Genomic DNA, 24,867 nt, shown 5'->3' with positions numbered 1-24,867 from the left:
GGTGGAGAGGTTTTGAGTTCATAGGTCAAATCAGCACTCAAAAGTACTGCTGAGTTTCTTTTTCATCTTCAAAACAATTGACTAAGCTTTGCATGGTGTTTTTACCAACCTGGAAAGCACCTGAGTCAGAGCAGCACCGCAGGTTTTCTCCAGAAGCTGGTCCAGAGAGGGCATCCGAAGCACTGGGAGCAACAGGTGCCCCAGCTCCACTTCTGCTCTTTCTACGAAGCCACCTACAGAGAGTGAGTTCCAGCAAGGCATCATTCCTGGAGCTGCAGAACTGCCTCCTGAGAGCTGCAGCTCAGAGGTGTCAGAGCCGGGGCACCGGGGGCAATGTTATTCCCTCTGCTTCACACCCTGCAGGGCATGGCAGCTGCAGAAAGCAGCCAAATGCTCTCAGTTCTGTGTGTGCAAACAGGAGAGGATGGTGCTGCATGCCAAGGGATGCTCAGAAACCCTAGAAATGAACGTCACCCATTGAGAAGTTTGTGTTGAAAGTGGACTTGCCAGACAGGGTGCAGGAAAAGGTCTGCTCCAGCCAGACCTTGCTGGAGGAAAATGGGGAATGTAGTGTGCCCAGGAGCAGGGGGGCAGCCCTGGACAGGTGGAGGGATGGAGTTTCCCCACCCCAAGCTGGGGCAGTGAACTGAGGAAGGCTTTAGGCTTGGCACCCTACAAGCTGAGATGTCCCTGCTTGTCCCTGCCATCTCTAAGAACAAAGATGACATTTCACATCCTTTCCAGTGACGTATTGTGACTCTTTGACCACCCTGACCTCACACACGAGTGTTTCTGCATTGAGGGACATGGTTTAGTGAGTACTACTGGTGATGGTGGACGGTTGAATTGGATGATCTTGAAGGTCTTTTCCAACCTTGGTGATTCTGTGACTCTGCGGGCTGTTGCTGAGGCATACACCCCCTGCCATCCCCATCCAGGACAGAACTGCGGGTGATCAAGCTGCAGCGAGGAGCTATTGGCAGCCCCAGTGCCTGGCTGCCCAGCTGGTACTCACTCTCCCCACGGCCAGCCCTCACCTCACCAGCCTTTATCCATAGCCACGTTCCTCCCAGGGCGCAGAGGCAGGTGTTTTGCACGCTGTGCCTGCAGTGGTTGGGAAACAGGCAGCGGTGGAGCTGGGCGGCAGGTCCGACTGGTTTCCTCCGAGCTGGCACTGACGTACAAACCCGCTCACCAAACAGATCCTGCCCCGTCCCCGCGGACCTGACCTCGCTCCGCAGCAGGGAATGGCTGTGCCGGAGCTGTGATTCCAGCCCAGCCCCACAGCGGCCCATGGAAGGGAAAATCTCTCCGGTAAGGCATGGGCAGCAAATTGGGATCTGGAGCTGGCTGGGGTTTGCACTGAGGCCTGTGTGAGTCACTTGTTTTGGGTGTTTTAGGGCTGCTTTCTGCTTCCCTGCTCCCCTGGGCACTGAGTGCTGGTGGGGGAAGGACCGGGAGGCTCTGCCATGGGGAGGTGGAGTGGGGAGGAGGAAGCTGAGTGCCACCAGCATCTTCAGCTCCATGCTGTCAGAGGGATGGCCTCTCAGCCCCACTGCTTTACCACGTCTGAGGGATCTGTGGCTCCAGTGGGTTTACAAGGATGAAGGCCAGCTGAGGGCAGGCTACTAAGTACGGCAGGATGCTAGGACACCTGTGGGAGCCACGCTCTGCTGGGCTCCAGCATGCTGGCAGCACCGGCAGCACAGAGGTGGCCCTGGCAGCCCTCCCTGACCCACTTTCTTGGTATTTTCCCCCCATTCTTTAGGGTCTGGGTTGCTCAGGGCCGGCTCTCTGTCAGCTGTTGGGGCTCCCCAAGGTGCAGCGAGCATCCCGTCATGAGCAAAACATCTCTGGCTGTCACGGGGCTCAGCCCTCCCGTAAGAGGCAGTAATTACTGCGCTGACTGCGCCGTGATGTCCGCAGGGCTGCAGGGACGGGGCTGGAGAGGACATGGTAGTGGAATTGAAGGTGCCCCCGAGGCAGCCTGGGTTGGGGCTCGTTTCCATACGGGGCTGCCTGCAGCCCTGTCCTTTTTTGCAAGGCCCCGAGCTCTGCTTGCCTGCCTCCAGCACTGCTGTGCTGTGTGATCCCGGCTAACTGTGACACCCAAAGCAGGCAGGAGCACCATGGTGACAGCGGGGCTGGGATTTGGATGCCTGCACATGGAGAATATTACTCAGTACTGGATATCCCCACTGGGTCACCTGGATGTTGCTTGGATTATATGGGCCATCCCAGGTACCACCCTCACTTCAACTGTCCGTGCCTCAGTTTGCCCATCTCTGGAATTGACTGAGCAGTGCTTACTCACCCCCTGCACCAATTTCTGATCTCTGCCTGAAGGGCTCCTCACTCTGCTATATGGCAACCTGGCCCTGGCCCGATGGGGCTGACTCAATGCCTTGTCACCCACGCTTGCAAAATGTCCCTTGTGCGCTTTAGGATTTTCACTTCCCTATGCTTGCCCCCTGTACAGCATCCGGCTCCCTGTGGCTGGGCTGAGCTGGGGGCTCAGATCTGGGCCAGCACTGCTGTGCACTTCATGGGAACGTGGGGCTGCGTAGGGACTGCAGACACCTGCAGGCTCAGGAGGGCTCAATCCAGGGGCATGGGGACAATGTCCCCATTGTGAGCTCTCAGAGCTGGTCTGGCACAGGACCCAGCACTCTGCTGACAGGTGGAAGATGATTCCCTGCGCAACAGCAGTGAGCTTAGCTGAGAAAGATGATCTCCTGCCTGGGCAGCTCCTGCTGCTTGGTTAAGGCAGACTGCCTCCGGCCCCTCTCGGTGCTCTGATTTTCTGGGTGGCTGCTGCTCCTCCTGCTCTTCTGAGATGCTGCTGGGCCTCGGCTCCTGTTGCAACACCACAGGTGCCACCCGGCGTCTGCTCTCCCTCCCACTCCGAAACTGCCAGCAATTGCTCTCGCTTCCCTCCCCATCCCACCTGGATCTAGCCCAGCTCCACGGTGCTGGGATTTTCCCTGGGGTTTGTGACCTCCTGGTGTGGATTTGTCAGCGTCATCACAGGCTGAGCCTTGAGCTGGAGGTCAGTGCGTGGGGTCTGGGCTGCAGTGTGGATGGGATGGGATGCCCAAAGATGCAATGCAGAGCTGAGCTGAGAAGGGTGAAGGTGTCGTCTGTGCCAACAGGGGTTGTGCTGCGGGTCCTCTGCTCCCTGCAGCTCAGGCTTTGCCCGTGCCAAAGAAGTCACTGATCCCCGCATGCTTACATGACTTCTAGGCTTAACCCCACAGCAATGCTAAATGCCCTCACAGCAGGTGGAACATTTGCGGAAAGGACAACAGAAAAATGGCTCAAACCACAGCCACATGTGTGAGAGAGTCATTGCTCTGAGTCTGACTGCTGTTCAAAAGCCGACAGAGGATGAGTAAAGGCTTTGTGGCCACGAGTGGTAGCTTCTGGCAGAAATACCATCCCTGTAAAGCTGCTGCTGTTTGCTCTCTGCTCCAGTGGTCACCCAACAGTAACTAGTTGTGCTGGTTGCTGGGCACCGTGATAAAGGGTTGGTTAGCGCCTGCGATAGAGCTTAAAACAATGTTTGGACTTTAGACTTTTGAGGAAATGGGTAACTAATAGTCCAACAGTATAAGAAAGGCCATGTGCTTTCTGCGAAGCAAGAGCAATTTAACCAATAGTGTTATGTAGATATTTGTGTGAGATGTTTGTAACCCCGAGCTGGAGATGCTTTTGCATGCCTGAAGTGGGGCTGCTCTGCAGTGCTTCGCTGATGCTTGGCTTTAGCTGATCTGATAAGTGAAACATTCCTCTCCCCACAGGATGGGTTCAAAGAGAGATAGCAGACATGGTGATAGCTTGCAGATACTCAGCTAACACAATTGGCACTGGCATTTAGCAGAGCTTCATCTGTGTGGGAGGAACTTTGCCTGGGAAAGGTCTCAGGTTTCCGCTGTGGGTCAGGGCAGTGGTGGGTGATGCTGTGGGGTGGGAGGTGGCTCCTGGTGGGAAGGAGATGTCAGCAGTGCTGCGTTGAGCACCCTGGGTGCTGTGCCTGGGCTCAGAGGGGGCTGTTCCAGAGGTGTTTTCCCCTCGCATGGGGCTCCCAATCCATGGCAGACCCTGTGCGTGGCCACACCAGGTGTGTGACTCAGGGGATAATGCCCAGGAAGTGACACTGCTGCATTGCACGAAAGGGCACAGCCATGTTTACAAAGCACGAGCCTGAGCAGGATCCTGATGCGCTCATTAGGGCCCTGGGCTGCCAGCAGGAAGCACGAGGGCAGGGAGAATCCAGGTGGAAGGGGCAGTGTGGAAGCAGTGCCCAGAACTCTGCCAGCACCGCGCTGTCCCTGAGCTGTGCCCTGCACCCAGGTGCTCCCAGTGATGGAGAAATGTGAGCCCAGCAGCTGCAGGGCTGTGAAGGGACGTGCTAAATCCCAGCTCCTGATGGGCACAGCAGTCCCCTGGAGGTGATCCTGTGCTCCCAATGGGTGCACGCTCCTCTGTTGATGGTGCAGTGGTGATGCTGTGTGTAGGGATGCAGTCAAAATTCTGCCTGGCAGTAGTTGGTGGGTGGCTTCACTGAGCAGCACAGTGCAAGCTGAGGGAACTGGAACCAGGAGGGGAGGAGAACCTGCTGGGAGCAGTGCACAGCCTCCAGAAGGCACACGGTCAGTTCTCACTGCCAAAGAGGTTTGAGATTTTGCAAATGAAATGACAATGGCAGAGGAAAAGACTTTTCTTGCGGGCTGTGTGCATGTGAGGTCTCTGCTTCATAGGAAAATGAGAGGCTTTGCTTGTGGAGCTGGTCAAAGCTGGGGAAGCATTGGGGGAGAGTATCTGGGGGAACGGAAACAAATACATATTCTTCTGCAAATTCACAGGTCAGGAGTGACATAACTGCAGAACAGCATTCCAGGCTGCAGGATGTTTCAGGGCTTGGAAAACACTGATTATTAAGTATTACTAAATAACAGTTGGACATTGCGCTGTATTTTTCAAATGGCTAATTAAAGATAGATGCATAAATTGGGGCATTAGCCCCATGGAACTGGGCCATGGTGTGGCTGATGCCAAACGCCCGGCTGATGGCTCTGATGGAAGCCATGTGGAAAATTTGCCCAGCAGCCTCCAAATAGGGAGAAACTTTGTGGCAAAGAGGCTTTCAGCTGTGGCAGCAGGGTGCTGAGAGCTTTGCGTCGGGCAGTGAGTGATGGCCGCTGTCATAACACAGCCCTCTGCTCACACAGACCACGGCATCGCCCAGCTCCCTCCATGCCTCCACAGCCAGCAGCATCTTCAGCATCCGGCCCCCGCAGCCTCGGGAGAACGTCCTCGGCATCAGCTTCAAGCCCTACAGCCCCGATTCCATCCCGGCCCCGGTCCCGTGCGCAGCCTGTGAGAGCACACGTAAGATGATGGTGGTTTGTGCTCTGGGTTCAGCCCAGTCCTGGTCTCTCCCGCAGAAGTGATGGAAGGAGAAAATGCACCCGTGTGCTCGCTGCTGGCATAAGGGTGGGATTTCCTGGCGGTGTGAGGGGAGAGCGGCACACGCTCAAGCCCAGGACGGGGTCTGGGTGCCTCGAGGAGGCTGCGCTCCCCCTGACCCTGCCCCGTCCCGCTGCCAGGATCCTCCATGTTCAGAGCTCCCTGCATGAGCCAGCGGCGGCTCGCGCTCATCTTCTGCGTCTCCGTCCTCATCGTGCTGATCGTCGCCCTCATCCTGCTGTGTGAGTGCCGGCTTCATCCCCGCTGCGTGAGCGCTGGGTGGGGGGGCAGCGGGCTGGGAGGACGGCTGCCGGGCCGGCACCCTGCAGGGGAGGGCCGGGAGGCGGAGCAGAGATGCGCGCTTCCCATTTTCTGAGTTTTCCTGACATCTGGTGGACGGGAGGGCGCAGGGAGATGCTTGGTGCCTCCAGCCCTGCCTTGGCTCCGCGGCCCTTCGGGATCCAAACCCTGCAACCAAGCTGCTGAGGGCGAGGTGGGAGGCGCTCGTGGCAGACCTCTGGACCCAGCCTCACCGCAGCTCGCGCTCGTCCCCAGTTATGTTCTGGCGGTCGCAGACCGGCATCGTGTACAAGGAGCCCGCCGAGACCTGCAAGGACAACCCCGTGCGCTGTGACGGCGTGGTGGACTGCTCCCAGAGGAGCGACGAGCTGGGCTGCGGTAAGGCAGCAGCACCGGGAGCGCCGTGCCCGGGCGGGGGGAGCCCCGCAGCGCCGGGTGCTGCTGACCCCCCTCCATCCCTGCAGTGCGGTTCAGCTCCGACCAGTCCTTGCTCCACGTTTACTCCAGTGCTGAGAGCCAGTGGCTGCCGGTGTGCAGCAGCACCTGGGACGAGTCCTTCTCTAGAAAGACCTGCCGGCAGCTGGGCTTCCAGAAGTAATCCTTCCTGTCCCGATCTTTGCCCCAGCGTTGCAGGTTTACCCTGGGGAGGCTTTGCCCAACACTTTTGTCTCACCTCCTCTCTCCCAGCGCGTCGCAGACAGAATACATCCCCCTGCATGTCTCTGGCAAGAGCCTCACGGTGACGGATGAGCGGGACACCATCCAGCAGAGCCTCAACAGGTAGCAGGCAGCCCCCTGCCACCTGAGCTGGAGGTCAGGCTGGGGCTGACGTGTGTCCTTCTCTTCTCTCCCACAGCTCCCAGTGTCTGACAGGGAAATTCGTCTCCCTGCGGTGTACAAGTAAGCGGGCTGTCCAGCAAGGCATGAGGACGAGGGCAGGCAAGGCCAAGCAAATGCTTGGAAGGGTTTTCTTCCCATCTTTGTGATGGGTTGGGCAAAGAGGGTGTTCTCCAGCAGAACATTCTGGGTAATACAAAGCAATGAAGGTTGCATCCCCATGCAGGCTGCGCTGAGCACTGCTGGTGACTGCAGTGGTGGGGATGCGCTGTGCACACCCTCTTGGCTTACCCCCTCTCTCAGCCCTCTGCTCTCTCCTGCAGCATGTGGGCAGAGGATTTCAGGCCGAATCATCGGAGGGAAGGAAACCTCGGTGAGCAAATGGCCCTGGCAGGTCAGCGTGCAGTACGGGCCCGTCCACATCTGCGGCGGCACCATCATCGATGCGCAGTGGGTGCTCACCGCCGCGCACTGCTTCTTCATGTGAGTGCTGCTCTGCGTTCAGCAGCCCTGGCGCTGGGCATGGCTGTGTGTCTCACCCCTACTGCCTCCCCCTCCATGCCCAGGAACAGCATGAAGATCCTCGATGACTGGAAGGTGTACGGCGGGGTGTCGGACCTCAAGCAGCCCATGGAGGGCATCCCCGTCTCCCAGGTCATCATCAACTCCAATTACAGCGATGACCACGATGACTATGACATTGCTCTCATGAAGCTCTCCCGGCCGCTGACGCTCTCAGGTGGCAGGACTGGGTGGGTGGGGGTGGTCCTGGGGGCTGTGGAACCCCACGGGGTCAGCTCAGAGGGGAGCGCTTCCAGCAGCCCACGCTCCGCCCTGGCTGCAGGGTGGGTGACTGTGCTGTTGTTCTGCTGGTGAGTGACTCATCTCTCTCTCTTCTGGATTTCATCCAGCTCAGGTTCGACCTGCCTGCCTCCCCATGCACGGCCAGCGGTTCCAGACCGGCAGGTCCTGCTTCATCACTGGCTTTGGGAAGACCAGGGAGAACGAAGGTGAGGGAGGGGGAGGGAGGGAGGATGCCGGCTGCTCCAGAGCTCATGCACACCTCACGTGCGTGTTCCTGTGGGGTGTGTGAGGGCCGTGCCATGCAGAGCTGACACACAGCAGGCGCTCTCCTGCCCGTGCAGCTCTGCAGAAGGTGTGCGAGAAGCAGCAGCTTGCTCCCTCCTACAGCGGGGGGCCGAGGCTGGCCCTGCCCGACGGCTCCTCCTGCCTTGCAGATAACACCTCCCCAAAGCTGAGGGAGGCAGAAGTCAAACTCATCGACTACAAGATCTGCAACAGTGACAAGGTGTACGAGGGCTACCTGACCCCGCGCATGATGTGCGCTGGGTACCTGCAGGGGGGGAAGGATGCGTGCCAGGTGAGTGGGGCAGGGAGTGCCTGGGGTCACGCAGGGACGCCCTCTGCTTGCTCTCATCACCACTTTGCCCCTCTGTGCCAGGGGGACAGCGGGGGGCCCCTGGTGTGTGAGGACAACGGCCGCTGGTACGTGGCTGGCGTGACGAGCTGGGGGACGGGATGCGGCCAGAAGAACAAGCCTGGGGTTTACACGCGTGTGACGAAACTCCTTGGCTGGATCTACAGCAAAATGGAGGTGAGACTGGGGCATGGAGGGAGAGGAGTGGGTCCAACCTGGCCCCGTGCCTCACCTCTACCCCTGCTATCTACCCCTCGCAGAGCGAGAACAACTGAAGCCAGGCTGGAACCTGTGCAGCAGCACCGGCTGGCACCGGCCCCTCGCTCCCCCTGCCACCAGGGCACGGTGTATCAGCTGCTGTCCCTGCTCCTCCGGGCTGCTCATGCAATTGGGGACCTGCAGCTGCCTGGACTGCAACAATGCAGCACCTGCAGAACACCTCTGTCCTGCTGAGGACGTGGAGATGTCTCTGTCCGGGCCTCAGTCTGTGCTGGATGTGCCCACTTGGAGCTGCCATCTCAGCTGTGGCCCCTGGCCTGCAAACAGAGTTGCCAGGACCATGTGTCCTTGAATGTGGGCACAGCCAGAAGATGTGGGGCTGCTGCCCATCCCTGCAACTGGAAGCCAGGAGCAGAAAGCTGCAGGTGCCTGTGGTGAGTGAGCCCCTTCCTCTGCTCGCTGCGGGGACAGCCAAGCAAAGGGGAGCCCCATGGGGCAGCTGAAGCACCTGCTGGGAGGAGGAACGGTGGTTGCTCTCACATTTGCACATGGATTTAGGAAGTGTCTTTCAAATGAAGTGCTTCCCCAGCAGAGAAACACCCATTTATTTATTTTTCTATGCCCTGGAAGCACACACTGCTGGGACTTTGCGCAGCCACTCTCAGCTCCCTGCCTGCCCTGTGCAGGGGTTGGGCAGCAGCACAGGGCTGTTCTGCTCCTGGGGGCAGCAGGGCCATTCTATGACATGTGACAGAAGCCAGCAGCAGATATAGAGTAGCACCCAGCCCCATGTTAGCCCCAGCATCTCCCAGCTCCATGGCCAGTGCCAGGTGCCGGATTTGTCTCAGCGCTGCACGCAGTCCATAGAGGACACACAGATGTCTCAGAGCAGATGTGTCGAGGTGTGTGCATGCTGGATGGAGGCAGGCTGCTGCTCTGCTGAGGCTGTACCCGGAGCTGCAGGGGGTCCTGGTGCTCCTGGCTGCCCCACACTGTTCTCAATAAATGTTTCAGTAGTGCTCTGTGGAGATGGTTCTTTGGGAGCCGCTGAGCCCCAGCAGCTGGGAGCCCTGTGATGAGCAGATGCCTCTGCAGCATCCCCAGCTGTGGGGGCTGAAGCTCTTAGCCAGGGCTCAGCAGCACTCTCTGAAATAGGCTGCCCTGCATCCCTCCCAGAGCCCTGCCTCTCCTTCCTGACTCCCATTAGAGGTGCTGCACCACATCTCACAGGGCTCCCTGACTGCTGTACATCCAGGTGTGCAGACAGGGCTCCCTCTGGGCTGGGCTGCCTGTTTCCTAACCCACAGCGCTGCCGCTGGGACTCGGCAACAAGTGGCCCTTTGTGAGGGGGGAAGGCTCTGGAAGTTTCTGGATGTTGCTCTCCCCAGCTGTGTTCAGGCAGCACCTGCAAAGCAGATGACGCGTGGGCTGCTGCAGGCAACTTGCTGCCCCACCTCACTTCCCAGAGCCCACTGTATGAAAAAGGCCATGGTTTGCCATTGAATTTTGGGATAGCAGCTCTGCTCTGGCTGTAGAAAGCATCCTCAGATCAGAGCTGTGGGCCAGGCGGTGCTCGGCAGCTGCTCTCCACAATGTGATCAGCTGCCTTTTGGGAAGCACTGAGTCAGCCCGACCTCAAGGAGCTTTTCTAAGAAGCTTTGCAGAAACCTCCCACGGCCGTGAGCCTCCTTCAAAGGGAGCGTGTGGGGGCCAAGGGATGGTTTGGTTTCTCTTTACGACGTCTCTGAGGCTCAGGAAGGGGAGGGACCTGCAGAACCTGGTGATTTGGGTTCCCTGGGCTGGGCAGGGTGTGCATGGTGTGCGTGGAGCTGGAGCTGCCGCGTTGCATCCAACAGCTGCTGCTGTTTGGATAGCACTGAAAACCACAGTTAAAACCACAGCTAAAAACAGAGGCTGGGGAAAAAATGCTCCTTTTTCTGTCTTTGCCGGCTGTAGGTTATGGAAAGCAGTGGTTTTTCATGACAGATGAGATGGGATTGGAGAAGGGCCTCTGCATGACTCCCCTGTTTAATGCAGGGAATTCAATGGGTTTTGAGTTACAGACCCGGCACGCATTTGTACAAAGGCTCTCTGGGATCTCTGTGTTCCTCAGAGTGTGCAGCCCATAACGTTTTATTGCCACCTGAGACGGCGTCCTGGAGAAACAGATCTTTTGAAAAAGAAAAACAAAAATTGGAGGCCAATAAGGGCTGATCTTTTTGGAACTGTATTCCTGGTAATGGGGCCATTTCAGTGCGCAGAGGAACTGCACCTCTGCTATGGATTTCATCTCCTCGCAGGTTATTGCTCTCCTGCTCTCTGAAATAGCCTCTCAAAGCAGAGAAGTGATTGCAGACCCTAATACAAATTTAATTTATTTCTTCCAAACCTGACAGCCAGTGGTCCAAGCTCCAGAAAGCTGTGCTGTTTTCCCCCAAGGGCTGAAGTTTTCTAACCAGATTAAAAGCGATTAGTTTCTCATGCAGCTGCCTGGCCGTGGCTTTTATGCTCTGCTCTTCCCAGTGAAAACACAGCTCAGATGCAGCAGATGCTGTGGGCACAGCGTCACCTCCAGCACTGGGACACCTGAGCAAAGCAGCCCTGCTCCCATTGCCCCCAGCTGGCACAGGGCAGTGGATGAAGCATCTCATGCCCTGCTTTGGGATGATCCCATTCACTTTGCTGTTTTTTCTGGGAGCCCCCGGCTCTTCTGCTGCTGCCCCTCTGCTCTCAGCACTGTTTGCTCCTCTCTGTCTTCCAGCCCACATCTGGCCAGGCTGCTTCTACATTCCTCTGCGCTTTGAAAATCATCCCCCAGGAATGGAGATTACAAAAACACAGTCTGACCGGCACCATATGAATCACCACCCAATTAGTGCTGTTTTTCCCAAACTTTCCTTTTAGAGCTCTCTGTTTAGTTGTGTCAAAATGGATTTGTTTATGTGGTTTCAGAGGTGATGTTTCTTCTCAAAAATGTTTTTCCCATAGCTTTGGATTGGTTCCCTCCCACGGTTGGCATCATCTCTTGGCACGGCATCGCCGAACTTCAGCTTGGGCAATACAGAGCTGCTGTTGAACACAGGCTTTGTCAGCTTTAATGCAGCCTGCTGCCTCCTTGGTTCCTCCCAAGCACAAGGAACGGCTTAGGCCCAATGAAAGAGGATGTTACTGGGTTAAAAGCAGCCATGTGGCTCTGCACAGCCTTCCCCTTTGTCGCTGCTCAACTCTCCAGTGGCCCCGAGCAGGATCAGGAAGAGTTTGCAAATGTTTTCAGGCTTGGTGTTAGGAAGCAGGGAGGTCTGATGGCTCTGCTCTGAGCTTGGGGTGTGGACAGAACCCTCCCCTTCCTCCAGCACTGCCAGGCAGCTCCAGCCGTGTCCCAATCCCCCGCAAACCAGGGTTAAGTTCTCAGACCACAGCAAACTGCTTTGCTCTGAGGCTCCTGGGACGGGACGCCTGCTGCCTGCCCAGAGCCTCAGCACAGCTAAAATTAACACAGGGCTGCTGGGAAAAGACACACAGCGTGCAGGGCTGCAGGCGGCAAAGCGGGGAGCGCTGCTGGGGGGCCGCATTTTGGGGCAGTGCTGCTCAGTGACAGCGCTTTGCAAGCAAGGAAAGTCTGAGCTCATGGGGAATGCGTGGCACTGAGGCCCCATTGTATGCTGTTAAACCGAAGGCCAGCTGCATGCAGGGCTCCCAGCTGCTCTGCTGCACCTTCCCACAGCTCCCACGTCCGTCCTGGGCTGCTGACCCGTGCTGCATCACAGATGAAACATCAGCGCCGTCACTCGGAGCGTTGTCTGCACGAGATGGAGAAATGGCCAAAACCCCGAGAAGGATCTTCAATCAGAGGGGAAAGTTCAAGAGACCAAGTGGCTCCTTCCTGCTCTCTGGGAGGACGCCCGCTTGTGCTGCTCCCTTCCGATGTTCCCTGCTGTGATGAAATCATGTCCTTGTGGAGCTGCTGACACTGCTCTGCTGACTCCAACAGCACGAGGAGCTCAGCTCAGCTCTGCCCCTTCGTTACCATAAATCAGCATAGCCTGCCCTGCACTGACAAAAGGGTCGACCCCAAAGAAGTCGTTGCTCCCCCAGACTCTCCCGCTCTGTGAGCACTCTTGCTGCTACAGCCAGAGGAGCTGCTCATGTGCACAACGCTCTCATATCACCTGAGTTTAGGCAGCAAAAAGCCTATGGTGCCAATTTTTAATTGTGCTCACTTTGGACAATGCTTTGAGTATCTCTGGAATAAAGAAACCCAGTGAAGGAGAAAGCACAGAAGCCCAGTGCTGTGGGAGCTGCAGCCTGCCTGCATCTCTCAGCTGATGCAAACACCTCCAGAGATACCCACCAGCCTCAGTGCAGCCCCCGGGCACAGCCATGGCATCCAAATATTTCACTGTGTGCAAAGGATAACAGCTGAGGGCTGCAGAAAGTCAGAGGAGCCCCAAACCTGATTATGGCTGCTTGGTCCCTGCCTCACTTACCACGGCGTGATGGAGAGCCTTGTCATGTTATCCCAATGCATTAGGAGATGTGATGTTGTCCAGCTCCTCTGTGCCGGCCTCTATCTCTTGACCCTTCTGTGTAATTGCCTTGAAATGCCGGGGCTGCTTTTATATTTTACTGGAAACTGGAAAATTAATGCAAAGTGGAATATGTGCCATTACTGTCAGTAAGGCTGGTATCTGTCCAAGATGCATTTGAGTTATTAGGGGACGAACCACGTCACCGCTGATAGCGCCGCCGAGGTGTTCTGCCACGAGGAAATGGCTCTCCAGGGCAGCAGCAGCAGGAGCGGAGCAGACACGGGCGTGCCAGCAGCCCAGCGGTGCCAGCATCCCGCCCGCACCTCCCACCCCATTCCCGCAGCGGGGAGAGAAGGCAAAGCCTCCGCCCTCCCTCACGCCCACCCCCCGCACAAAGCCCCGCGGGACCCCCGCCCCGAAGCTCTCGGCCGCTCCGTCCCCGCTCGCAGCCCGGCCCTCGGCGGGGCTCCCGGAGGGCTGGGGGCCGATTCTTCGCAGCCCCCGCCCCGGGCTCCCCCCGCCGCCGCCCCTCCCGACGGCAGGCACCGCCCGCCCGGCCCGCCCCGCTCGCTTTGTGCGGCTCCCTGCTCGCCGCGCTCGCCGCCCGCCCGGCTCCTGCTCGGCACCGCCCGGCTCGGCTCTGCTCAGCACGCCCGGAGCAGCGGGGAGCGCCGGCCCCGGCCCCGCTCCACCCGGCTCTGCCCTGCGCTGCCCCGCTCCGGCCCGGAGAGCTCAGGTGGGTGCGGCGGGCGCGGCCCGGATGGTGGGAAGGGGGCCGTCCTGCGTGGCCGCGGGGCGCTCCTCCCGAGCCGTACCCCGGGATCCGCCGTGCCGTCGGGGCGCTGCCCGATGGGTGCCCGGGGCATCGCCCCTCGCCTCGAGGCCGCCCGCATCCCCGGCCTGGCGGCTGCCATGACAACGCCGGGTACCATGGTTTCCCTCATCCCACCGTTGCCTGGTTACCAGCCCCCCGTGCTGGGAAGACGCTCGGGCGGATCTCCCGTCTCCTTCGGAGACCACCGTGGGGGGACTTGGGCTGTCCCTGCTCGCTGCGCCCCGTGCAGCCGTCGAGGAAAAGGGAGGCGGCTGCTCCTCGCCAAATATTTGGCAACGTTCAGGCTCATGTTGTTAAATATTTTAGTAATGCCGTGGCAATACATAAACAGTTGAGTGCTTTATATCCTGGGAAGGCAGACGAGAGGAAAGGAAGAGCGTGTCTCCGGGTGTGTAATTAGTGCTTCCCGAAGAAACAGATATCAGAGTCCATGTGGCGGAACTCGGATCTTGCAGAAATATTTCTGTGGGAGGGAAAGTGACAGGTGGTTTGTGTGGATGTGAATAAGCTCTGCAACGTGAAGGAGCAGCCCCGTGGGAACAGCTACACGTGCATGGCAGCACGCAGCCGTCCCCTGCACCCATCGGGATTTTCAGCCCCACCGAGTGATTTTGCTCTGGTTGCAATGAAGAGAAGTTCAAGGAACTGCCCATGTGTTGGGTGGCAGCGTGAGGCGGGGTGATGGGGAGTGCTGCCAGCAGAAAGTGCAGTCGCTGCAGAGCAGGGCCACCTGTTGCAGTCGCCTTGCCAGGAAACACCCCGTCCCGGCCAGGCGCAGGGCTGCCTGCTGCTGCCCCTCGTGTTGCTCGTGTTCCACGTTCGTGTTTTAATTTTAGTTCCCTTCTCGTTTGCGGAGAGTCACGCTTTTGTCAGGAGTTCAGACTTCAGCATGGAGGAACTCTTCACGTACTCCATGCTGCAGTGAGCTGGGAGCTCTACACGGAGCTGTGTTCTCTGTTTGCCTTTCGGGAGGTTGGAGTGATTCTGGGCTGTAAAAGAGCCTCCGAGCTTTTGCAGCTGTTGTGCACACCACTATGGAGACATCCCGTGCCTGCCGTCCCTCCTCACAGCCTGGCAGCACTGGCACAAGGCACAGGGACCTGTGCTCGGTACCTGGCTGTCCGCACACAGTGAGCAGAGCCCAGGATTTGGCTGAGGTGCAGCGAGGGCTGCAGAGTGCTGGGTGTGCTTCAGACTGGTGTGTTTGCAAATTTCAGCTCCACAGCACCTGGTTATCTGTTAAGCAAATGAGCAGAGAACAAGCTGGGGGAGGTGGCTGTGGGTTTCTGGGTGCTTCAGGGCTGGGTGAAACCTTGCAGGTGGCAAGCTTGGTGAGAGAGCACAGGGTGTGGGCTGTCTGCAGTGATCCCCTGTGACCGTGTGCTCCTGTGAGCATCCAGAGGGTCATGGCTGGTCTATGGGGTCTGCATAAGTCTGTTCCTCGGGATCCCAGAGAGGGTTTCCTTTGAATATTCCCTGCTTTGGGGAGATATGCACAAGAGACAGCTTGATGTTAGGCAGGTCGGTTTTGTCTTCCACCCGGCCAACCTCTGAATCATCACCAAATTTGGGAAGTGATGTCCATGTTGGAGCGGTGGGGGCTGGAAATCCTCCTTCCTCTCATTTAGGAAGAAGAGGCATGACAGGCACATTAATAGCCAGATTGATGCTGACGTGAGATGGCAGAAGAGCACATCTATGCGTAGCTGGAAATGTCCATTCACACATGCACACTCCTAAATGCTTCAGGCAACTGAGCACTGCTGTCACCGTCTTGGGGCTTTGCACAGAAACTGGAGATTTTAACTAGGTCTGATCTCCAGGAGATGCCCCCAGGGCTCTTGACGGAGGGAGGCTGCCCAGCATTGGGCGGTGATGGCTGAGACTTGACAGGGCTGATCTATGCAAAACAATGAAAAGGGAAAGGGTGCTTCTAGACTGGAGACCATTACAAATGTACCCGCCTTGCCCTGGCAGGGCTTCGGAGAGCTCCTCAGCGAGCTGGGTCTTCCTGCTGGGGATTTCCCTGCTCTCCTCTCTCCCCAGCTACACCCTGCCTTCGTATCCCACTGGGTGCTGTGGGAGCACCTTGGCTCTTGCCCAGGAGCAGGCAGAGCCCGGCTCCTTGTTGCTGGAGCCCTGCAGGATACGGGTGCTGAGCCCCCTGCCTGCCTGCCTCAGACACCCTGGGGTGGGTATGGGGTGGTGATGAGGGCACAAGGATTGGTATTCCCTGTTAAAACGGCTGTTAAAACGGCTGACCCACGGCGATGGTGCAGGAGAGCCCTGCGTGCCGCTGCCCTGCTTCCTGTGCTGCTCTCTGTTATGGCAGATCCATCCGTTTTAACAGGAAAAAAAAACAAAACCAACACATGTTTTGATTCAAGTCACGTGCCCAGCGCTCTGCACTCCCCTACATGGAGGTTTACACGGCTGCACGGCTCAGTGATCAGCAGCTTAACACCAGTGCTGGGGGAGACGGATTGGTCCCCACTGCTCAGTGGCCGTGCTGTGTGCAGGACGCTGCTGGGTCTGGTGTGAATGGAGGGCAGTGGGCAGCAGCTTCAGTGCCCTGAGCGCTTCAAGCTGATGGTGCAGGCGGGGAGGAAGGCAAACCCCGGGCAGTGTTTGCTCTTCTCACTTTACTTCAGCTTCACAAAGAAGTGGGTGGGCCAGCTTGAAAAGAACCCAAAAACCTGGGATGATTTGCAAAGCATATGCTTCCTTGGAGGAGAAACGGGCTCATCTGCACTCCAGAATGTGGTGTTTGTTTTCCCAGCGAGGCCACTGCCAATCCTGGTGGTTAACGTGTGCGGAGCAACGTTGTGCTGTGCAGAAGTGTGTGAATTTCCAGAAGGGAGTTAGGAAAACAAAGAACATATGTGTGCTGTGTTGCTTGGCTTGGCGAAAAGCTGAACTCTGCCATGCTCGAGAAGCCCAAAAGTGAGCAGAGGGCTGAGAGTAGCACACACAGTGCCTGCGTGGGGGTCTGCGCCACGTCCACATGCCCCCAGCAGCCTCCTGTTGGGTAATGCCACTGATTTGGCACCGTCTGCCTACACTGAAAATAGATAGAGGCCATGAGATAAAGGACACGGGAAAATGTGCAACTAGAAGTTACTGTATCACCAGCTGCTGGGCTCTTTGTGCACGCTTCTAAAACCTGGTAATTATCCAGAGTTACGTGCCTGAGCAAACGAGGGAGCTGCCTGGGCAGCGGCGTGGCAGTGCAGCCCGTGCTGCACAAAGGCAGTGGCAGCTGCAGGAGGGGGAAATTAAACCCTCCGGCGTTCGGATGAAGCGCATTTGCTTCCAAATGACAGGACGTGAGAAGGGAGGGAAGGACGCGAGTTGTCACGGGATGTGACTGGGAATGGTGAATTAATGAGGCTGTGGAAACATGGGTCCCTGCCCTGACTTCTTGGGGTTGGCTCTGGGCGCCGTTTCTGGGCACACAACTGCTCCACTTGGGGATCTGGGGGCCCTGCGCCCACACCTGCCCGTCTCTGGAACAGAGGTTGTCCCTAAAGCAGGTCAGGCTCCACAGGGCTGCGTAGCCCGATGCCAGGGATCCGCATCCCTTGAATTCCTGCTCTGCTGTGGGCCCCTCTCCTGTCGGCACTCATCCAGCACAGCAGCTGCGGTGCCTCTGCGGCACGGTGCTATCGGGGCTGTGCAGGGTTGATAACCCCTTCCTGCAGCTAGCTGCTCTCTGCACCATGTATGGCCACCGAGCCCACAGTGTGTGCCCAGAGCTGGCACCTGGCCCACCCGGCACTGGGGATGTCCCCTGCTCTGTGCCCCCAGTGTGTAGCGCAGTGCCACCTCTTTGCTTTGCCCCCAGGAGTGTCTCTACTGCTCCCCAATGGAAAAAAAGATAGGTAGGGCTGCACTGCTGGCTGCTTGGTGACTGCCTGGCAGCAACGGGACACAAGCAAGCAGCGTGCTGTGGGGTTAGGGTCAGCGTCAGATCTACCTCAGCACTCCCAGTCCCTCGGAGGAGCCGCATCCACAGAGCTGAGGCTGCAGCAGTGCTCAGGGTGCAGGATCCCCAGTGTCCCTGTGGAGGTGTGGGAGCAGGAGCCCTGTGCAGCTCCTTGCTGTGCTCTGCACCACCCAGCCCTGTAAGGGACAGGGACAAGCTCATCTGTCACCAGGACCCGGGTTATTCATAGTACCTCCTTGCTGCTGCAGGTGAGTGGAGGGGGAGAGGGTGGCAAGTGCAGCCACTAGTGCCAGGGTCACAGGCCTCATCGTGAGAATGTAATTGCTATGCTAATTGGGACAAATTAAAGCATGCTCTGGGTGAAGGACGCAGCGTTGACCTTGATGGAGGCATTGCAGCCCTCACACTCACCCCATTCCATGTGGCACCACCCTGAGGCTGAGCTGACATCGGCCAGGAGTGGGGTCAGCACCCCTGGGGTTCTGTTCTGGCCCTGGCAGCACGGAAGGCAACAGAAGCTGTGAGAGGCAACTCACAACTCCACACGAAGCAATGCTCAGCTCACCACTCCCACCCTACTGGCACATCCTTTGCACCTGCTAGGTGTGAAATGCTGGAGGGTTATGGGCACCAGGCATCAGGGTGGGCAATACGGTGATCGCGTCAGGCAATGGGTCCGGGTCTGGTGATGACACCAAGCATTGGGGTTGGGGTATGGTGATGGCATCAGGCATCAGGGCTGGGTATGGTGATGGTGCCAGCTGGTGGGGCTGGGTATGGTGTTGGCACCAAGCATTGGGATTGGGGTATGGTGATGACACCAGGCGTAGGAACTGGGGTATGGTGATGGTATCAGACATCACAACTGGGGTTGCTGGGGCTTTGTCACCCTCCCCATTCCTGTGTGATGGGCAGCCCTCCCCATGTCCCCATCACTGGGCACTGACCTTGCTCCTCCCTCTCGCTTGCAGCCATGGAGGCGGTGCTGATCGTCCTGTGCTCCCTGCTGGTGTCGGCAGCTGCGGCGGATGGTGGGTACAGTGCTTCTGAGCACAGCAGCCTGCAGGGGCAATCCCCTCCCTGGGCAGAGAGGGTGGAATTTTTCACCCTTCAGTATGTTCACATTACATCCTTTGTCTGCTTATTTCCAGTGGGCACCCAAGAGAAGGAGGAAGACCCCTTTAACTATGGTGAGTGTTGCTGTGCATGTGCAGTGAGGAGCAGAAGATGCTCCCCTTCCCTGAGCCCAGCAGAAACGTGTCTCTCTCCTTTCCACAGATTACCAAAGCCTGCGGATTGGTGGGCTGGTGTTTGCCGTGGTTCTGTTCACTGTCGGCATCCTTCTCATACTCAGTGAGTTGGGGCGCAGTGCTCAGGGGCTGGGCTGGGGCAGCCATCAGGAAAAGCCATGGCTTATCCCCACACTCATGGTATTTTTGTCCCCTTGCAGGCAGGAGGTGCAGGTGCAGTTTTCACCAGAAGCCCAGGTGAGTGAGATGCTCTGCTGCACAGCCCTGGGTGCTCATGCCACTGGAAGCACCTTCCTCTGTGTGCCCTGCATGCTGCAGCCAGTGCCAGCTGCTCTCACTGTGCTCTTCTCCTTGCAGAGCTCCGGGGGATGAAGAGGCTCAGGGTGAGAACCTGATCACCTCAAATGGTAAGGCTGCCTTGTGCCATGTGTGCTGGATAGGAGAATGCCTTTGCTCTGGCTCTGCAAACCGCTCTGCTCTTCTCTTTACAGCAACGGGAGCGCAGAAAGCAGAGAACTGAACCAGAGCCATGCAGTGAGTCCCAGCGTGGGTGCTGGGGAAGAAGGGAGGGGGAGCTGGGGCTGTGCACAAGGGCAGCTGTGGGGCCCCTACTCTGAGCAGCTCTGTGTCCTCAGCATGGTGCTGCGGTTGGGGCATGGCACTGTGCAGAGCTGGCGAGCCCTGAGCTCTGCAAGCCCTGGGCAGCACAGCAGGAAAGGGAAGCATCTGTCCGGATTTTCCCCTGGGGTACACTCCCTTTCCTTCTGCTCCTCCACTGCAAAGTGGTTTTATTTTTAGGGCTTCTAGAGAGCTGTGCGTAAATCCCTTGGGGCACGTCACCTCCTGCCTGCCCACAGACCCTGCAGCCAGAGCTCCTCTGAGCTCCTGGGCTGTGGTCTGCTTTCATAAAGCGTCACTGTGATGGTAGGAGCATGTTCTGTCCCCACTCAGGGCAGGGCTGCAGCGTGTGCCCAGCTGATCCCCGCTGTCCTCCCCATGCAGACCAAGAGACTTGAGGACAGATGCTCGGAACGCAGGTGCCAGCGGCCTGCCAGGAAACTGAACCCGCAGCAACAGATCCCTTGGAGGAGATGCAAAGCTGCTGTGTCTGTGTTACCCTCTGTACTTCAACACCGGTTTTCTATCCACTAACCTGACTTAACTCCACTCACTGTCCTCTCTGCCTCCAGTGCTGTGTATGTTAATGTAAGGTGACCATTACCTCTAGGGCTAGTTGTTGCTGATGTTGTAATAGTGACTCTCTCCTCACCTTCCTCGTGCTGTGAGTGTGATGTGGGCTGGGCATGGCGGACCCCTGGCTTGCCCTGGGTCCTGTGGGGACCTGGGAGGGGGTGAGCAGCATCGTGGGTGTTTGCGAAGCACCGTGTGCCTCCATGGTGCTGCGTCAATTCCCCTGCTCCTTCCCGGCCCTGGCAATGGAAGCTGCAGGGCACGGACAGCCCTGGCTGTGGTGGTGCATGCAGCTTACTGCAGCCTAGGCACCGTAGCCCTTAGGAAATTGCTGAGTGCCTACACATGCATGCACATGGTGAGGCTGGGACCAAGCACATGTGGCTCCCCCCCAGCTGGCTTGCTGGCACAGACCAGCAGCATTCTGGTGGCTTTTCCATTTGTTCTGGGACTGCAGCCGGCCATAGCATGGCTGGGAGAGAAAGGGAGCACAGCACTCATTGCCTGTTCAGCAATAATCCCCCTGGCCCCAAACCCAGGGCTGGGCTGTGCCAGGTGCCCCACAGTGCTGGGCTCAGGGCTGCAGGGACCCCTCTGGCACAGCCCCCATTTCCTCTGCTCAGAGCTCCCCAATTCCATCCCAGTGCGCCGTGCTGCATTAAATGGGACAAAGTGCAGAGAGGGCTGTGAAATCCCGTGTCACTGTGAACGAGGACGGCTGTGCAGTGGTGACCCCACCAGCCAGCACCAACCGCTCCTCACCAATGCTCCGTGTGCTGCTGGGGTGGAGCTGAACCGTACACACGCTGAGCTCAGCCCCTGTCCTGGTCACCTCCAGCAGGAAGGGGCAGGGATACTTCCTCCCAGTGCCCACCCTGTGTCCGTGTCCCCCAGTGGCTGTGTGTTGTCACCCCTCATGCTCTCAGCCCCAGGACTCAGTAGCAGCAGGGAGCGATGCTCAGAGCTCTGCACACCCACTGGCCACCGTGGGCTCAGGTCACCCCCCCGTGTCCAGAAGCCCTCTGCTCCTGGTGGCTTCTCCAAATCCATGCAGAGCCTCACTGGGAACCTGCGGCTGTGCTGGTGTGGGAGCAAAACTCTCTGCATCTTGGAGGCTGTGAGAGGGGTCCTGTGTACTGTGTCCCTCCCTCCTGGCTGTCGCTGCTCCATCTGTCCCTGGGCACAGCCCCCCGTGCCCTGCAGCCCAGTGCGTCGCTGTGTGCCTGTCCCAGTGTCGGTGTTGGAGTGCCCGTGGTGTCTGTGGCGTTCCGTTGGTGTTAACACTAAACAAAGAAAACCCCGTGGTTGTGTAGAAACAGCCAGACTTTTGACTGTTGTCAAATAAACAGAGCTATTGTGTTTCCTTTTAAATAGGCGAGCGTGCTGCTGTGGTGAAGGACTGGTGTGTTCTGTGCTGTGATCTGAGGGGGAAAGGAATAAAACAGCATTTCTACCGGTGTTTGACTGCGTAGTGTGCAGAGGTTGGGGGCAAGCATGGAGCAAAGCAAGGGCTGAGCCCTTCCCACACTGTGCCCTGTGCTGGGCAGCGAGGCAGCCAGCCTGGCTCCCTGGGGGAGGTGGCAGCGGCCCCCCGGGCAGCACAGACAGGGCTTTGTGTTGGCAGTGGGCAGGCACTCTGAGCTTGCTCCGTGCCGCGCTCTTTTCTGCAGCCAGCAGCAGTTTCAACAATAGCCAGAGTCAATAGCTGCATGAACAGTGAGCCCAGCAGCATGGGCACAGGGCCTCTTTGTCCCCTGGTCTTTGGGACACATCCCTTCTGAGCCATTGGTGCATTGAGAGAGGGGTGCTGAGCGACGCTGGGCTTCATGGCACCTCGGATGCCTGTGTTGCCCTATGTGCACCTCCTGGGATGAGTTGGAGCTGAGCCCCGGGTATGTCCAGGGGGTTGCTCTGTTGGGCCAGTTCTTCTCAGCTCCTTCAGCACTGAGCAGCTTGGGCACCCACTCGCTGATGGTGAGATTAGGGCTAACTGGATGGAGCAGTCTGCTTGGCAGCCAGCCTCGCCACCAAGGTGGCACAGCTTGGGGGGTGCAGCATCCTGGCACCAGCAATGCCACGCTGGTGTGCAGCGAGTGCCTTGGGATGGTTTAGTGATGGCTGGGGCATCGGGGGATCGGGCTGCTGCAGGGACCTGGCACTGCAGGGACCTGGCACTGCTGTCACCCTTCTCTCACTCCCACCCAGCATCCGAGCCCTCCTCCCAGCTGAGACAGGGGCACTCTGCCCAGGCCCTCCCTCCCAAAGGCAGGCAGGAGCCCTGGGCCTCCCCTCGTGACTGCGATAAACATTACACCGAGGCCGTTAATGTTTAATGAGGTTTGCCTCCCAATTACCATGCTTTCCCCTGGGTGCCCACTCCCAGAGCCAGACGCCCGTTGGACGGCACGCCGGCGCGATGGGGGACGGTAAGGGAGCTGCGGGCAGCGGGGAACACACAGGAGCACAGGACCCTCCTGTCATCAGGGTGGGGGCAGCTTTCATTGGGAGAGATGCAGGGATGGGTCCTCGAAGCCCCACAGCCTGCTGGGGCACCGGCACCGGACAGCATTCAGCTTCTGGAGGGCATTTCTGCAGTCTGAGTTCTCCTTGCCGAGGGACGTGCCATCAGGTGAGGTGGTTCGCAGAGTGGCACAGCCACGATGACAGTGCCAGCCCATGGGGTGCTCGGTGCTCCGGGTCCTTGTGTGCAGCTTAGTTCAAGTCTCGTGCGTCTGCAAATGCATCCTGTGAGCACACGGTGAGTTGGGGTGAAAAACAAGAGTTTGGGAATCCTTTACTGGATCGGGAAGGAAATCAAAGCACTCTTCCTTGCAGCTCTCAGCTTTTCCACCTCACCTCCCTGCCCAGGCACCCACTATGAGCCCAGCTCCCAGGCTCAGGCTCCCATTGGGTTTTGTCTTTTCCAGAACAAGCACCCGAGCAGGGCCCGGACAGGTTCACCTACGGTAAGTGGGTGCCCATGAGGTGTGGGGCTGTGAGTGGGGGGGCTGGCAGCCCACCTCCACACACCCAGGCTGATGCTGCAGCTCCCATCCTTCCCCCCAGACTATGAGACCATCCGCCACGGGGGGCTGATCTTCGCCGTCGTGGCTTTTGTGATCGGGCTCCTCATCATCCTCAGTAAGTGCTGCCCTGCACGGGGCTCCTCTCTGCTCCCGGGGTGTCAGTCCTGCTGCCAGGGTGGGCATCACCCGCAGCCGCCTGAGAAATTTCCACCCAGGCCAACTCCCGACACAAAGTGAGTTGGGAAGGAGACGCTGTAAATATTTAGCGTTTCCCTGCCAGCGTCAAAGGCTTCGGAGGGAAGGTCAGTCATTAAAAATAGCAGAGAAAAAGTCTGACATTTCCCTAGGGAGAAAGCAGCATTCCCACAGCCCTTGGCAGCTCCCAGGGACGCGGTGCCAAGCGTGCAGGGCTCTCTGCAAAGCTGCTCTTACCACGACATTCCCGAGTGCTTTAGGGAGAAAGATAAGCAAAGCTCCTGCGTCCGTAGGAGCAGCGTGGGGAGGCAGATGGGCACCCAGGAGAGCACTCAGGCGTTGCTGAGCACAGAGTGCGGACAGCCCTGCAGCCTTCATGGGAGATGAGGAGGGAGATGGGGAGGGGCTGTGGGCACAAGAAGCCTCATCTGCTCCTCTCAACCCCAGGCCGGCGGTTCCACTGCGGAGGGAAGAAGAAGAGGAGGTGGGTATGGCTCGGGTTTAAGGCAGCCCTATCTCTCCTGCTGGCTGCAAAGACAGAGACCGGCTTGTCCTCCCGCCCCTCCCCATGATGCTGCCCAGGGTAATGCGTCTCCCCTCACTTTTCCATCCACAGACAAGGAAATGAGGAGGACCTGTAGCTGCAGGTAGGCTGCAGGAGGAGGCACCTGGGGCTGCGTGGCTCAGGGCAGTGCTGAGAGCCACACGGGCACCTGCTCTGGGGGGAGCGGTGCGAGGACGAACTGTGACCCTCCACTCCATCTGGTTCCAGAGTTGCTGTGGGAGGAGAGCTTCATCCACAGCTGTGAAGTCCTTGCCAAAGGCCACCCCTTGCCCCGCTCCAATGCATCCATTCATTATCCTGCTCACCCTGGGCAAGGCTGGGATGCTAATTGCCCTCGTGCTTTCCCCTCTGGTAGATCCAGCGAGTGTTTCTTAGCTAATAAAGTTCCAGCTGAGAGAGGTTAAACTTTGTACCCGAGACATTCTGAATTGCCCACTTTCCTGGCCCAGCACCAATGAATTTCTGCCCTGCAGGCATCTTCCAACACAGCACGGCCCAGTGGCACACAGTAACCCCATCTGCATTGGGTCCCACAGAGGGAAGGATGTCCCCAAGCCCAAACACCCCAGTGCCTTCCTGCCCAGCACGAGGGCTGGCTGTGGGGCCCAAATTTTCAGCACATGCCCTCCTCATGGGATGCACTGCCTGTGTTTTTGGCCGGTGCCCTGCACACACGGTCAGTGCTGTTGGGGAGGGGCTGTCAGTGCGCTTGCTTATCTCGGACCGCTTGCTCCAAACATCCTTCCTGCGCAGGGACAGGAAACAATTTGTGCATCGGTTTCACATCTTTGGATGCAAACCAAAAAATCCCTTTCCTGCAATTGTTGAGCAAGGCGTGCAGCTGGCTGTGAGTTCTGTGCTGGACCAAGGCAGACACCTAGCGACCGCCATGCAGCACGCTGCCGCTGCGCTGTGCCCTGCTGCTCTGATTCTGGGCTGCGTGCAGCCCCGCAGTGCTGCCCCTGTTCTTCTGCCCCTGAGGGCTTTGCAGCTGGGGGTGCACCTGGGAGTGATGGAACAAGCTTTGAGCCAAGGCAGAGAATAGAAGTTGCACAGAAAGGGGAATA

At 58.2% G+C, this 24,867-nt stretch overlaps 2 protein-coding genes and 1 long non-coding RNA gene across 7 annotated transcripts; 2 read left to right on the top strand and 1 right to left on the bottom strand.

Annotated features, from left to right (window-relative positions):
• Positions 1 to 1,225: 1,225 nt before the first annotated feature.
• TMPRSS13 (transmembrane serine protease 13) lies at positions 1,226 to 9,282 on the top strand. Of its 5 annotated transcripts, none has more exons than XM_042831942.1 (13): positions 1,226 to 1,314; positions 5,232 to 5,391; positions 5,610 to 5,711; positions 6,025 to 6,147; positions 6,234 to 6,363; positions 6,457 to 6,549; positions 6,626 to 6,669; positions 6,930 to 7,089; positions 7,173 to 7,345; positions 7,518 to 7,616; positions 7,752 to 7,987; positions 8,069 to 8,221; positions 8,305 to 9,282. In XM_042831942.1, the coding sequence occupies exons 1-13, from the start codon at positions 1,294 to 1,296 to the stop codon at positions 8,317 to 8,319; spliced, it is 1,509 nt and encodes a 502-aa protein (XP_042687876.1). In that variant the 5' UTR covers positions 1,226 to 1,293; the 3' UTR covers positions 8,320 to 9,282. The 5 variants fall into 5 exon arrangements, with proteins under 5 accessions (XP_042687876.1, XP_042687878.1, XP_042687875.1 ...); XM_042831944.1 differs by having other exon boundaries at positions 6,626 to 6,708; XM_042831941.1 differs by lacking the exon at positions 1,226 to 1,314 and adding an exon at positions 2,566 to 3,049 and having other exon boundaries at positions 7,845 to 7,987.
• Positions 9,283 to 9,828: 546 nt separating this feature from the next.
• LOC122167462 lies at positions 9,829 to 13,045 on the bottom strand. Its single transcript, XR_006171033.1, has 3 exons — positions 12,988 to 13,045; positions 12,751 to 12,896; positions 9,829 to 12,197 (listed from the first exon to the last, which is right to left on the bottom strand). It is a non-coding gene; the product is annotated as an uncharacterized LOC122167462 (long non-coding RNA).
• Positions 13,046 to 13,455: 410 nt separating this feature from the next.
• On the top strand, positions 13,456 to 24,205 carry LOC122167360 (FXYD domain-containing ion transport regulator 6-like). Its single transcript, XM_042831853.1, has 13 exons — positions 13,456 to 13,528; positions 18,545 to 18,604; positions 18,725 to 18,763; positions 18,852 to 18,926; positions 19,024 to 19,060; positions 19,181 to 19,230; positions 19,315 to 19,342; positions 22,352 to 22,440; positions 22,942 to 22,980; positions 23,081 to 23,155; positions 23,683 to 23,719; positions 23,852 to 23,882; positions 24,008 to 24,205. Exons 2-12 carry the CDS (start codon positions 18,547 to 18,549, stop codon positions 23,874 to 23,876), a joined length of 552 nt encoding a protein of 183 aa, XP_042687787.1. The 5' UTR covers positions 13,456 to 13,528; positions 18,545 to 18,546; the 3' UTR covers positions 23,877 to 23,882; positions 24,008 to 24,205.
• Positions 24,206 to 24,867: the final 662 nt, after the last annotated feature.

Source organism: Centrocercus urophasianus, unplaced genomic scaffold, assembly GCF_019232065.1.
Source record: "Centrocercus urophasianus isolate 14NV4802_14NV808 unplaced genomic scaffold, USGS_Curo_1.0 seq_37, whole genome shotgun sequence".
Taxonomy (NCBI): Eukaryota; Metazoa; Chordata; class Aves; order Galliformes; family Phasianidae; genus Centrocercus; species Centrocercus urophasianus.
The sequence above is the reverse complement of the archived record's forward strand: the minus strand, read 5'-3'. Positions and strand labels throughout refer to the sequence as shown.

Bases quoted from the DNA above. Each gene is read 5' to 3' on its own strand.
- TMPRSS13 (XM_042831940.1), top strand. From the start codon at position 2,837: ATGCTGCTGGGCCTCGGCTCCTGTTGCAACACCACAGGTGCCACCCGG. The intron at 6,364-6,456 runs GTAATCCTTCCT...CCTCTCTCCCAG, and splicing joins CGGCAGCTGGGCTTCCAGAA to CGCGTCGCAGACAGAATACA. The intron at 7,988-8,068 runs GTGAGTGGGGCA...CCTCTGTGCCAG, and splicing joins GGGGGAAGGATGCGTGCCAG to GGGGACAGCGGGGGGCCCCT.
- LOC122167360 (XM_042831853.1), top strand. From the start codon at position 18,547: ATGGAGGCGGTGCTGATCGTCCTGTGCTCCCTGCTGGTGTCGGCAGCT. The intron at 18,605-18,724 runs GTGGGTACAGTG...GCTTATTTCCAG, and splicing joins GTCGGCAGCTGCGGCGGATG to TGGGCACCCAAGAGAAGGAG. The intron at 19,343-22,351 runs AACCAGAGCCAT...ATGTTTAATGAG, and splicing joins GCGCAGAAAGCAGAGAACTG to GTTTGCCTCCCAATTACCAT.